Source organism: Nelumbo lutea, chromosome 2 (assembly GCF_056320005.1).
Source record: "Nelumbo lutea isolate HS-2025 chromosome 2, American lotus-T2T, whole genome shotgun sequence".
In the NCBI taxonomy this organism is placed as follows: domain Eukaryota; kingdom Viridiplantae; phylum Streptophyta; class Magnoliopsida; order Proteales; family Nelumbonaceae; genus Nelumbo; species Nelumbo lutea.
The window spans coordinates 2,808,823-2,823,212 of NC_142685.1; the positions used below are offsets into that span (position 1 = coordinate 2,808,823).

At 36.6% G+C, this 14,390-nt stretch overlaps 1 protein-coding gene across 1 annotated transcript; it reads right to left on the minus strand.

The window, feature by feature from the left end:
* Positions 1-601: 601 nt before the first annotated feature.
* On the minus strand, positions 602-4,243 carry LOC148868093 (putative E3 ubiquitin-protein ligase XBAT31). Its single transcript, XM_088969497.1, has 8 exons — positions 3,676-4,243; positions 3,495-3,554; positions 3,271-3,342; positions 3,041-3,162; positions 2,759-2,899; positions 2,567-2,674; positions 1,933-2,191; positions 602-1,509 (listed from the first exon to the last, which is right to left on the minus strand). The coding sequence occupies exons 1-8, from the start codon at positions 3,853-3,855 to the stop codon at positions 1,123-1,125; spliced, it is 1,329 nt and encodes a 442-aa protein (XP_088825623.1). The 5' UTR covers positions 3,856-4,243; the 3' UTR covers positions 602-1,122.
* Between the last annotated feature and the right edge of the window lie 10,147 nt (positions 4,244-14,390).

Sequence of the window (14,390 nt, forward strand, 5' to 3'; positions counted from 1 at the left end):
CCACTCCAGGGTTGCTTAGAAGTTCTAATGATGTTCATATTGATTTGATCCTACTCTCGAAAGAAAATTCTTGGGAATTCAGTAGTATACCTTCTCGGGTGGAATGAACCACCAACTTTCGGTTTCTTTGTCTGACTTGGGAACGGAGTCACAGTCACAGACACATGGTGCGTACACTAATTTCTTTTCTTTTCAATGCTTTTATTTCTGAGTCTCTGGTTCTCTCTCTCTCTCTCTCTCTCACTTCATTTAAAAAAAAGCACACTTATTGACTGAGGGATACATAGGCTAGGCTACATGTTACCCCAATTACCTCAACATTCGTATGAGCATTATTCTGCGGGTATACATTGTACAAGAGTATCAGTATTAGAGACTCACGTGCACCTACTTCATCTGCAACAGTCTGTCTCAGAAATCAGGATATATATCCTGACATTATCAATTCTCCATCTCCTTTCCTTTACATGTATAAAAAAAGATGGAATAATTTTAAATTTTGTTTATAAATTTGAGGGAAACATCAGGATTATCCCAAAAATGGAAGTAATTATTTAGAGAAGTAATCACGACACAATTCATAGCTAGCAGCTACACAGGCTTTGCAGCTTTACTCTGTAACTTATTATATTTATATAAAAAAAATGATAATATTACATTACACCCACAGGCCACATCCCCCCTACTCAATAGATGGAGACAACAGAAGATAGGCAAGGCAAACACAAATGGCAAGACTTTCGGAAATAAAATTAAAAAAAAAGTGCGAAAAGCAAAGGAGTTGGCAACTTGGTTATGGTCTAGCAGCCATATGTATGAATCGGGGTGAACTGTTTTTCTTAGAAAACAAGAAGATAATTCTTTTCCTATTCAGGGAATAGACAACCCTCGAAAAGACTACTGCTTCTTCAATCTGAAGGAAACAACAAGGATTACAACATTAAGACCCACTAACCCAGACCTGTAAAAGACCTCTTGCTTTATTTAATTTTCATTCTCCTCCCTTTGCTTTTCCATTACCCAAAATCTACATAGTTAACTGAAATTTTTATATTTTCATATATACCCAAATGGATATTCCTGCACCAATTTGGTCAGTCCATCCATAATAACTGCCAGGAATCAAGGTTTGTCCACCCAATCGTTGCTATCAGCAGCAATCCTCCCTGAACCACGGCCACCCATCTTCCCAAATGAACCCACAGCTGACAAACCCTTGAAGCTGCTGCTGCCTTCACTGAAGTTTGATCTCCTCACCCTCCTCATCTTCGAAGAGTTGATCTCCTTGTCCGACTCGCTCTCCGTCTTGACCTTGGCAACCACCAGCTTGGCAATGCTGCTGCGGCAAAACGGGCAGACTGGGGCAGGCAAGCATGCGGTGGTGGGATTGGGTTTGTTATGGCAACAAAGAGCTAGAGTGCAATGTGCACACATCTGGTGGCCACAGTCTCTGACCTCGATTGTACACACTTGGTCAAAGCAGATACAGCACAATTCCGTGTCGCTGGCCTGCATGAGATTGATTGATTATTATTATTATTATTATTTTTCTGAGTGAATTTGATTGCAATATGCAAGTGCATCTGTTACTTGGGCTTCTATGGTTCAAAAGATGGGATGTTATGCAGAGAATATTTCTCCATGCCCTAAGCTTGAGGCAATTGAATAGCTAACTGGAGGGTACCTGAGGCTAAAGCCTAGATATCATTGACAGTCTAAGTTTCAGGTTGTCTAGACTCCTACTAGGCACTAGCCATGCATGAAGAACAAGTCTTGAAGAAAATTTTCCTGAAAAATAGTAAAATACAAATATGTAGAGTGCAAAACTTGTATTTTGTATGTATTTGCGCACTGTACATATTTGTATTTGTACTTCTCCCAAACTGAGCCTTAAAAAAAAAAAAACAAACAGAAGGAAAACGTAAAAATTACCTCAGACACATTGTCATCAACACTGATATCGGAATGCGAAGGTGATGAAAGAGAGCATGCCATTCCTTTCAAGATGTCTTTCTCCCTCTCCCTGTTTGCTTCCATTAGGGCCCTCTCTAACAGGACCTTTGCCTCTGGATTAAGTTCACTGATGAACTTCAAAGGTGATGGCCACACAAGAGGCTCTGCCGACGATGGGTTTAGCAGGGCAGCACAGGCTCTATGTTTGTGCTTTAGGGCAACCATGTATGGTATTCTTCTGCAGACACATCCAGGATTACAGTTCAGTTAAACTAGAACCCATGATTTCGTTCATCCGATAAGAAAGAGCATAAGTCTACATCATTCAAATAAGATTAAGGGCAGAAGTATTGGGAAATCTAGAAATTCCTGTTGTTTTTGCAGTCTAGTCCATGATTGTCATTTCGTATGCTCCTGCAGATACTTCTTGGACCAAACAGATCTAATTATAGATCACACAGGGGATGAAACGAAACTAATTATTTCACCAATGTTGAGCTAGAACTTAACTACAGTTATCCGGGGAATAATTTCAATTTCTAGATTGAACCTGATCAAACATCACCATTCAAACATTCACCATATCTTTAACATGAGTTACATATATGCTTACCCAGAAGAATCTCTTTGAAGCCGATCCGCTCCCCATGCAAGCAATTCACGGACACAATCCAAAGAGCCCCCACGAGCTGCCAAATGAAGCGGAGTGCTCCCTGGGAAGCTGCAATTAGGACTTGATCAATGCCACAGAAGCAACTATCATGGAAACCATGGAAAAGAGTGTACTTTGCAAGGGTTTATTTACCCATATCCACCCGTCGAAGAACATACAAGAGCTCCGCTGTCTAACAGGATATGGACACAATCAGGCCGTCTCTGTCGGGCTGCAAGGTGCAATGGCGTTGCTCCTTTACCATCTCTAACATTTACAAACCGCGTAAACCCCCTGTCATTCGAACCCAGCCACAAAATAATCAAACAAACGGAATGTAATGAACTTGCGATCATGACCCATCAAGCCTTGAAACAATTCTCTGCAGAAGACGCGAAAACAAAACCGGAAAAAAAATAAAATAAAAATACCCACCAAGAATCTGCAACAGAAGTCGATTGAGCAGCAGCTAGAATGGCTTGCAGGCAGTCGGAATGTCCATGGTACACAGCATAATGCAAGCAGGTTCTTCCGTGAAGAGAATCAAACATTAAAATCTAATAGATTTTAAAGAAAACCATATCAATTTCATCAATACAAGTTCAAGTTTTAACAGGAAAAAAAAAAAAGAGTAAATGGAGAAAAAAGAATGGAATTTTACATACATTCGCCCCTGCTTGAAGTAGCTTTTCCACGCAGGAGATCTTCCCATGCATTGCAGCTAACATAAGCGGAGTCTACACCGATAAGAATAAGAGGAGGTTAAGAAAAAACATAGCAAAAATGGGAAAGAAAAAAGGGGGAAGAAGAAAGAGAAAAGATGAAGCATTTCACGACCAAAAGAGAACAAAATCCCATCTAGCCACAGAATTATGAGAAAAAGGCTTACCTGTTTATGACGATTCAAGATATCTGGGTGAATAGATCGATCCAAAATCGAAGAAAGAACCTGCCCACCATTAACCGCCATCATAAATGGGAAAACAATCAGAAGCGCAGGCGAAGGAAAATGAAAATAACAAAACTCAAAGAAAATAAAGAGGAAAAAGTAAAGCAGAGCTAAAACCAACCTCGATCTGACCACTTGCAGCAGCTACATGGAGTGCAGAAAGCCTATCAAAAACAGTGGTTTGATGCAGGAGACTTGGGTCTCGCTCCAACAGAAGTTGAATTTTATCCAAGTCTCCAGCCTGAACGGCAGTGAAGAGCCCATGCTGTTGAGTAGCAATGCAACTGAGCCCCTGACCCATCCCCTCCCGCTCTGACTTGCTTCGATCACGCGATAGGCGGATTACCTTATCTTGCGCCACCTTCCCCTTACAGGTGGTGGCGTCGACCGACGGATCGTCGAAGGGAAAGGTTTAAGTAGTGGACGGAGGAGGGAGGGGGAGAAGGAGAGAGAGAGAGAGAGAGAGAGAAAGGGGTCTTGGCGTCTTGGAGTTTGGAGCTGCCCGTGAGGCGTTGGGGGCAACTGACCGCGAGAGCTGGGCAGCTGCTAGGACTGACCACTCAGGTCCATTAGTCAGATATTTTTTACGGACCATTAGATTCTTTTATATATATATATATAAGTTAATTGATGAAACTTGAGACTGGTTTTCTCGAGTCTTTTTATCCGAAGTCCGAGTTTCCACATGAACGCGCTTCTGCTGAAGAGTAAGAGGCTTTCATTCTCAAAATTAAATAAATAAAAAAAAGAAGGTCGTTTTTGGATCCATTCGGACTCGGTTCCCTCACCAAAAAAATCCGGTTGATAGATATATTATAAATGACATCTTTGAACAATAATATTTATCTTCTTTTGACTACTTTTTAATACTACTAGTTAAATGCCAATTAACATCCTCCACCTTGATGCCTTGATCCACTTTCCTGGTACACTTATGAGTAGTAACTAAGATGGGTTTTCTTTGTGGTCATGTATTCCAATTTCCAAAGTATAAATATTAATGTTGTTTGTGGCATGGTTTAGTTTATTTTTGGAAGTAGAAAAACGTGACACGGTTAAAAACAATTTACGAACGAGAGATAAAAACGTGTAAAGCCTTTAAGAAAGAATAAATATAAAAATGGAGGAGCTTTAGACCCATTATTTATGTCAAGCACCAGAAATTTGACTCTTTCCCATGCTTTGCCATATTCCATTAATTGTTTTATCCTTAAACTTAAAAAAAAAAATAATTGGTCTCTCCTCCATCTATTATTTTTTGTTTATTTATTTATTGATGGATTGAAGTTGAGGTTCAAATTAAGATCTCGAATCCAATAAGGGTGAGCTAACTTGGAACACGTGGCAAGGACTATTTTACTCTGAAAACTTGCTCCCTCGTGAGAGGAACAGGTAGGGGCCCTTTAGCGTTCCAAACATTGTGCCATTCTGGAGATTCCTGCAACCCCCCATCACCGTTCATCATAATATATGATAAAAGTTTATGTTTATCTCCTTAATTATTTATTTACATGTTTTTTTTTCTAAACATTCATTACTATATTAATAGCTACTTAAAGCTAGCCTTTAACGTGCAAGCCAGTGACCCACATGGATGGATTCCTGAACTCAACTCAATAATTCTATTTTTCCAAACTTTGTACAGTAAATCAGAGTTACTGACCACGAAAGTGATGTAGCATATATAATAAAAAGGGTGGAGTTCAAAGCCTAAGAAAAATTACAAGTAGATGCAAATTTATGAGCTAGGAGAAGAATCAATCAACAGTCAACATATATTAATTATGAATAAAACAAGGCGGTACATTACGTTGTGTATTCTTTTCTTTGTTGAAGGGCAAAAATAAATAACCCCGACTTGAGTCTTGATCGAGAGCTCGTAGATACAGTTGAATCAAGCTTACAGAAACGAATATTACAACATTTCATGTTAGGAGAAAACTGTATATAGATATGCATAGTTTGGTCATATATATTATATTATATAAAGATTAAAGATGTAAACTCATCCTGTTTTGGCAAAGAATAATAGGCAATAAGGGTGAAAGAAGCGCAGGGCAGAATAATTCTCTAGACCCAAACTACTCACTAACTTCACTTTTACCATTCTAGAGGGGAATTAAAGATGCTACGCAAGAATGTCCCCCAATAATCTACAACAAGTAAAGGAAACGTCCTATGATAAGGTTCCTACTTCCTACCCATGCACTTGCACTAACCTTTTCACAATTAAACTACGCACACTTTGCTTTTTCCCAAACACCATTGTTTTAATTTTCAGGTCTGCTTTATTTAATACTATTAATTCAAGCCTTTAATATGAAAATATATCCTCTAATCGAGTATATATGTATGAAATAATAAAAATAAGTTTGATTGATCAAAACGTTGGTTTAACATGCCATACAAATTTTGAAACGTATATATATATATATATATATAATTGGGGAATTAATTCCCTGTTTGCATGTATTGATTAGTTGCCAAGCGCGTTCGATGATAATGAATGAAATTAGACTTAGGGAGGCTTATATATTATTAAAAAAAATTAAGAATAATAAATATATAAAGAGTGAAAATTTAGAGAGAATGCTTTTTAACTTGCCAACAAGGTTCACAGAAAGTGCAGTGCAACATCTACTGCTCTACGGTCTACACACTTTTGCGTGTCTGATTACATAAAATATACTGGAATAAGGTCCATTTCACTTCAGGTTCAGGCGACTGATTAACAAGGTATAATCTGTTTTTATCCCTCTACTCCATCCGTACCCGACATGTGTACGGATAAGCTACTTTTCGTTTTACCCCCTGCATATGCTTTTCTTTTGACTGCCCCCTTTTGTTTTTTTTTTGTTTTACCTTGTACACATATAACCTCTTATTCATCCCGTCTTTATCTATTATCTTCTTTTCCTTCTCTACTTAGAATTAGCAGCATTTTGAAATTATCAGTAGTTATTACATTAGAGTTGGGCATCCTATATTGATTTGATTCGATGATTTGGGTTTTGTCTTAATTAGCTGATAAAACTTGCACTGGGGCCGGCCGGCCGGCCGTATGCACTCCCTTTTATCTTTAGATCAAGAAAATAGTCAAGGAAAGGACGCTTTTTCGCCAATTAGCCAAGTTGGTATTAATACTTTACGAGGAGACAAAGATGTCTGGTATGGTATGTTAATTAATAGGTTATTTATGTGCTACAGCTACTAATTCTGCCATGCTGCATCATCAGCTTTGTATGCACGGATGTGTATGTGATTATCCCCTCCTACCTTTTAAACGCTTTTGTAAGCGGATTCATAGGAATGAGAATCTCAAGTATAAACTTGATGATTTATGATTTAAGTGGACGTCGTCTGGAATATTTTCTTGTGGAAGCAAAAGTCCATCTTATTAATTAATTGTTTATCACCATATCATGGACAGAACTTACCACGTGGTATTAGCTAGGTCAGATAGAGAGCCACCTGGAACATTCAGTGTCCCACAAAACACCATGTCGTCGTTGGTTACCATGTGTAATATAACATTGTGTCTTTGTGTTTGATTTATTTATTAATAAATAAATAAATATATATATATATATATATATATATAAAGGATGCGTAGCGACTAGCGCGTCTCTCTTGTTTGTGTCAAGGGGTGTGAACAGAAAACCTGATCTCATAGCTTTTCTCAATGTTTGTGTCAGTAAGTGGAAAACTTGTCCCCAATTTAAAAATCGTATAGCATGGTAAACTGCTTTTTATCAGGAAAGGAGGGAGGGAGGGAGGTTACATCATGCATCGCTGAGAAATTGTTTGATATTGGAGAGTTGAGAGGACCCCATGACCTCCTCATCTATCTTTTATTAAACTTCATAAATTTAATTTTAGGGAATCTCATCTCACAGTAGTCAGTAGGTCCTGGTGGAGAAATTTGTTTAAACCCAGTGAAAGAGTCAGCTCCCAGACTTGAGAGTGGTGCAAATAAACACAGGATACAATCAATAATAATACCGAAAAACACTGTATACAATTGGGAGGGGAAAGGTGGTTCTCTATTGTCACAGAAGTAATAGTTGGGGCCAAACCAAATCTAACAAAACCGGCATTCCTTGGGTTTTTATGTATTTGTGGCATATGTTGTAGATTAGTTATCGTTTTTACATTTTGTAGTCACAATAGATTAATAAGTGAGTAGGAAATCTGGTTCCACAGTTGTAGTGTCCTGTGGGTAGCAATGTAGGAAGAGTGTATTGCACCAAATAATTTCCTCTTTTATATTTTTGTTTTCTTTGAAGGCCTATTTATCAACACGTTTCTACCATGCATATATATATGGTTTCTTCCCAATTAACGCAATGAATGCTCGATATTAAAAACAAGATAAATTTTATGTTATGTAGCATGCGGCTGAACGCGTTGACGTATCAGGTAATTTCATAACCGATCAACAAAGCATTTAATATTTAACATCTGGCTTCCACGTTTGGATTGCGTATCTGACAAACACCCCAAAACTCAATCAAACACAAAGAGACTGCTGATACATAGATGTTAAATTAATTATGTAGGTGTTGGGTGGATCTCCACTCTCACCATGGATTCCAATCCAACGCAACTTAACAGAAGTTTCATTTAGCAATCAAAAATTAGTTAGGCCGTCACCGGCATAAGTTGTTAACCTTAACATACAAGTAAAGAGGTAAGGAGGCATCTCTCACAAAGTCGCTATCCTCCCCAGTCATAGTGACATAGTCATACTTCCTCATTTTTTGGTTGAAATGGAGCGAGTGTGAGCCTAACACCTGATTTTGCTGGGCCCAGAATCATGTACACTCACCCTACTTAAGCATTTAATTATAATATAAATCGTGATTTCGGAATATTTGGTGCTGGTAGTTGGCTGATTAGCCTAACTCGATAACTACAAATTTAAGTCATCAACTATCATTAACAACAAAAGCCAGGGAAAACCGGATCTAATCCCAACACGGATTCACCACACCTCATCTCAACATGCGTTGTATCTGTACATCGGAAACATCTTGCCAATGTACAGCTGCAAATTAAGGCTGTTGGGACCTCACCCCAACTCCTTTGAGGGTAGAGAATGGAAAGGGAACTGCTCCTCACACGGAGGCGCCTTACATGCACATTCACCGTGCATTACAAACATTTTGCATCAATAATAACTAATAAGTACCAAGATGTTCCTAATGCATGGTACGATCTGCATGTGAGGCACCAATGAGACGCCCTGTGTGAGGAGCAGATCCGGTATTGTAGAGAATGGGATTGTGAAAGTGACATGCATCCCATAAATGGATAAATAACAGATTGGCATTCCAATGTCCTGCCCACAAGTATGGGTGATCATAAAAACCAAAAATTTAAACCAAACTCATAAGATCAAACTGAAAATTCTGATTAAATTGAATCCGTTGCTTTGATATTTTTAAAAAATCAAAAGTATTGATTCCGTTTTGGTTAACCAATATAAAAAATCGGCGATTAATAAATCAACGAGTATATATATATATATATATATATATATATATGCATTATATATAATTATATATTTATATTATTTATTATAATATTTTTTATATATATTTTTTGTATTTTTATTATATATTTATGTTTTTACTTATAATATATATTTTAAATATAAAAAAAACTGAAAAACTGATGAACCGAACTGATCAACTGATTGACCGATTAGTTTGAGTTATTAGTTTTTCAAAAACAATACTACTAATTCGATTTAGAAAATAGACCCACAAATTGGTTAATATAACCATAAGCACCCCTACCGAGGGGTGCCCATGAAAAACCAAAAAATCAAAAAAATGAACCAAATCGGAAAATGCGATTTATCAAGCCAATCGATTCGGTTTCAGTTTGATATTTTTGAAAATACCAAAGGGCTGGTTCGATTTTTGGTTAACCGAAAAATCAAATTGGTCAAAAACCAAAACAGACGAACCGATTGTACCGATTCGATTTCGATTTAAAGAAAAGAAAAACTGATGGTACCAATTAGATTTGAAAAAACTGCCAATGATTCGATTAATCGACCGAACCATGGACACCCCTATCGAAAACTACAAAAACCCTACCCACACCTATTCTTTTGGATGAACTCCCCACAAAGCGCACCCGATAGGCACACCACAGCCCACCCCCGTATTCCCAATACATGGGACAATGGGGTGTGGGGAATGGTCGTTTATCATGGGACACCACAACTGCACGCACAAGAACCCTACCCGCATCTATTCAAATAAAGGAGATGATGTTGCTAATGTCATCTGTGGTGTCTGTGCCTGTGATGGGTACATCAGGAATGTCATATTTTACAAACTATTAATTAATCTAAAAATTTTAGTTTGGATTTTCAAAACCGCTACACACCCGTGTCAGATAGGAGAAAAGGCGATTAAAGCAAATTTACTATAATAACCGGGGTGCTTCACGGTCTCTCCAGCTCGTCGCTGTAGGGTGTCCATAAAAAAGCGAAAAATCAAAAAATCGAACCGAACTGCAAAATGTGATTAATCGGATCGATCGATTTGATTTTGGTTTGGAATTTTTAAAAAATTGAAGGACCGGTTCAGTTTTCAGTTAACCTATAAAAAAATCGATGGTTAATCGAACCGATTGCTATATATATTTTTAATATATGTCACATATTTTCTATGTATTATATATAAGTATATTTTCATTTATATTATATTTATAATGACCTATTTATAATATATTATATATCATTTATTATTTATTATATAATATTATACATATATTTACATAATATATATTATAAATATAAAAAATCAAAGAACCAAACTGGTCAAAAATTGAAACTGGCAGACCGGTTAACCGGTGGTACCAGTTCAGTTTTGGTTTGGAGAATTAGAAAAACTGGTACCATCGGTTCGGTTTACAAAAAAGTGCCATGGTTTGGTTAACCAAACCGTGGACACCCCTAGCTCGCTGGTTTGGCATTTTATTTCCTGGTTTTTCTTTTTTTCAATCTATGGGGATTGATATGCTAATTAAGGGGATGTTTGGAACCATGGCCGTTTTTCAAAAAAAAAAAAATGGTGCCATGTTAGATTCACATAGGCATTTCAACAAATGTCCATATATTTCATTGTTTGGTTCAGGCGTTTATTGAAAAATCGGACATGCCTTGTAAATCGGGACCCCACCGATGCATGAAACACCAAATTTGGTGTTTCATACATGGTGAACCATTTCCCCCAATGGTTGATTGGTTGGTGATTACGTATATCTTATGTGGTGCTTACCTATTGGCACATACATGAAAAACGATGATGAAAATCACCTTACCAAACAACATAGTATTGCTCACTGTCTATGTGAAACACTCCCAAATAAAATTAAAACATTTTTTTTTGTGAAAAATGGGTCTTGAAAGCATGAGCATTTTTTTGAAAATCGATCCCAATAAATGCCCACACTTCCAAACACCATTTAAGGTTCTTTTCCAATAAATTTCATATTTTATTGTTCACCTGTGAAACTCAGAAGAAGTTGAAGTACAAAAACGGTATTGATGTAGCGCAATCCGACTGCTCCCAGCTTGAGGTGATCTGGCTTCTAGTAGACGACGAACTCGGTTAATCTGCAAAAAGCGAATAAGAGAACTCGGGGTTGCTTACCCGGCGAGGTCGCTCCGATGCTTAAGTTAGTACTTCGTTGCGAGCTGATAATAGCTAAGAATGCAAGAGAGCTAGAGAGCATAGATTACGTGTACCTTTCACCCCTAGGGAGTGGAGCCTTCGTGGGTTTCGCAGAGCGGTTTTGGGATCCTCGTCACGATGAGGTCCGTTTTCGCGTTAATTGGGGATAACGCTGCCAACTGATAAGATTCATCACTTCTGCCTGAATTGGACGAGGGAGATAATGTTAGCTGTTATGAGGCGTGATCTCGTGAGGCGCAAAATCTGGTGGCAAGATTTTCGGGGTTGCCATGCCGTGGTCGGTCATTATTACCCAAGCTAGTGCCCTTTGGATCCTACCTGGTACGAATGCCAAAGTGCCTTGGGACAGAGGTGATTCTAATGTGGTCATGCACCGAGGTGAACTCGTCCCGTGGTGGACTTGCCCCAAGGTGGTTTGGTTATTCGAGCTCGATCCGTTGCAGACTTGATGCATCGGACTGAGCTGTCATCCTACTAGTTAGATCGTGTTCGCGTGTGCCCCTATTACTAGATCGGGCCAAATCACCCTACATTAGCTATATATACCGCCATATATAGAGAGATTGGACGAATTTCCAGTGAGGATTGCTTGTCTAAGGTTATCTGGAATTAAAAATGTAATACATCTTTGTTTTTCCCTTGGTAAGCTGAATCTTATTTCATTAAACTATAGAAACAATGTAAAACCCATTTTGTCATTGTGGGTTTTAGCAGGAAATTGGTTTTGGAAGCTATCAAAAAAAGCTTGCAGAATCTAGAAATAGGTTATGGCCTTGGTGAGATCCTTTTTCTATTAATTTTAGTTTGTTTAGCCATTATGTTGGATCCCATTAATATCAGTATCTGCTTTTAGTACTCCACCATTAATAGTGCTTATATTATTGAGATAAAGAGTACTTAGAGTCCTAGACAGACAGCATATCAAAGCAGTTTGATTTTCTAGGTAGCAAATTGGGTGTTTTATAGTTTCCATTTCTCTAAAAACAGGAAAAATAAAAGTAAAGTAATATTTTTCTTGTGCACCTCTGATCATCAACTCAGAGTTGGTTTGTTGTAGCCACTTGATCATAATTTAATAATCTTAATTGATGGAATTGGAAACGATATTAGTTACAACCATCCTCAATATTCTCCCATGTTCTGGAAGACAACACAACCCCAAGGCTTATATACTTGAACTTTTCTTAGAAAACTCTTTGTTAGAATAGATTACCATGCCCAATAACTGGTAAGATATAATCGTTTAACAACAACAATTCTACTACTACTAATAATAATAATAACGAAAGAAATTCCATAGTTACCAAAAAGCCAAATCTTTATAGAAGCAATGGAGTGTGTCACCCAATGATATTAACCTTATACTAAATTAAGTGCCCGAATTTTGCAGTAACTTCTTGTGTAACATGAGCTGAGGAACCTGGAACGCTGTAAAGCCATGTTTGATAAAAGCACATAAATTAAGTTGAAATAAATAGGCTTATAGAAACAGCTAGGTAATTTTTCTGAAGCTACTCAGTCAATACAGCTCAACCAATGCAGAAACCCTCCCAAACAAGGGTGGAGCTATATATATGTGCATGGGGTCAATTAACCCCACTGAAGTTGAAAAAAAAAAAAAGTAAGTATAGGTATTATTTTGAGCCATTTTTCCATATTGACCACATGATGTCCAATATGGAATTCAACGAAAATTTAAAAGGGTAGGGTTGATTAACTTAAATAGTAAAGAATAGGTTAGCCTATCAAGAGTGAAGAAAGATATGCTTTAACTGCTGGATATAAAAAAGATAAAAAGCCTTTGGGTTTTAATTTTAGATAAAAAAACTAAAATAAAAGACAAAGCTTCAAAGGAAAACTACCATTCCAATTGAATAGCACCCTCATGTATTTTATGCATATGAATTTCTAACATAATTTTTTGTATATATATATATATATATATATATATATATTAGATAAAAAAACTAAAATAAAAGACAAAGCTTCAAAGGAAAACTACCATTCCAATTGAATAGCACCCTCATGTATTTTATGCATATGAATTTCTAACATAATTTTTTGTATATATATATATATATATTATGCAAGACTTGTTATGAAATTAAAATCTAGAACTCACTTACCACATTAATTTAATTACAATAATCTCAAGTATAAAGTTGAGAAAGATAAAGTATGGTTTCTTTAATTTTCTTACTTATAGAGTTATAGTTGTGTAGTTCATTTAATATCTCTATATGCTTTCAATTTTTCCTTCTAGATATATATTTTTATATGTTTTTGTTGTATTTGTATCTATATTTTTTGTTTAAGATATACGATTGTTGAGAGGACAATTGTAAAATGACATCTATATATATTTTTTGTTGAAATAGTGTCATTAATGTGTTAATATATGAAAATTATTTTTATTACTTGTAGTCATTAATGTATCTATATTTTTTATTTTAAGATATAAAATCGTATTTTGAATATTTTAGATTATTTTTTATTAATTTTAGTGAAACCATTAATATATGAAAACTATTTTTTATGCAAGTTATTAAATGACCCACTAGAAAAAATTCGTGACTAGTCCACTCCTCCCAAACTGGCTTCAAGGACATTTTAACTTTGGAGTATTTATTTCAGAATTCAAAATGGTCAACATCGTTAAGTAGCTATTCAATATTGGTCGTTTCTGAATTTTGTTGTCCCACCGAGCTCTTTGGGTTGGATGTTTGATATGGTTCACTTGTACATCAAGTTTACTGGTGGAGGTATAATTAGTAAAAGCTTTTGGTTTACTACTTAGCTTACAAAGTGGGAATTTGAAATGTACAAGTTACCATAATACCTACATACATATATATATATATATATATATAAAATTTATGATAAGTTATAACTTTATGGCATCAAAAAGTTATGAACTAGCTTTTGTAGTGGTTGATGAGAGTTTTAGCACAAGCAGAGAGTAGGACAATGGACACGATTAATTAGTGGCCAATTTACACCCAATAATTAATCACAGGGATGATCTTTTCTGCTGGGCCCGCATAACCTGACCCTGCACTAAAAAAAAGCCCTAGGCACAGTCGCCGTGGCCCGGCCTATAGCATTGTATAATATCTTTATA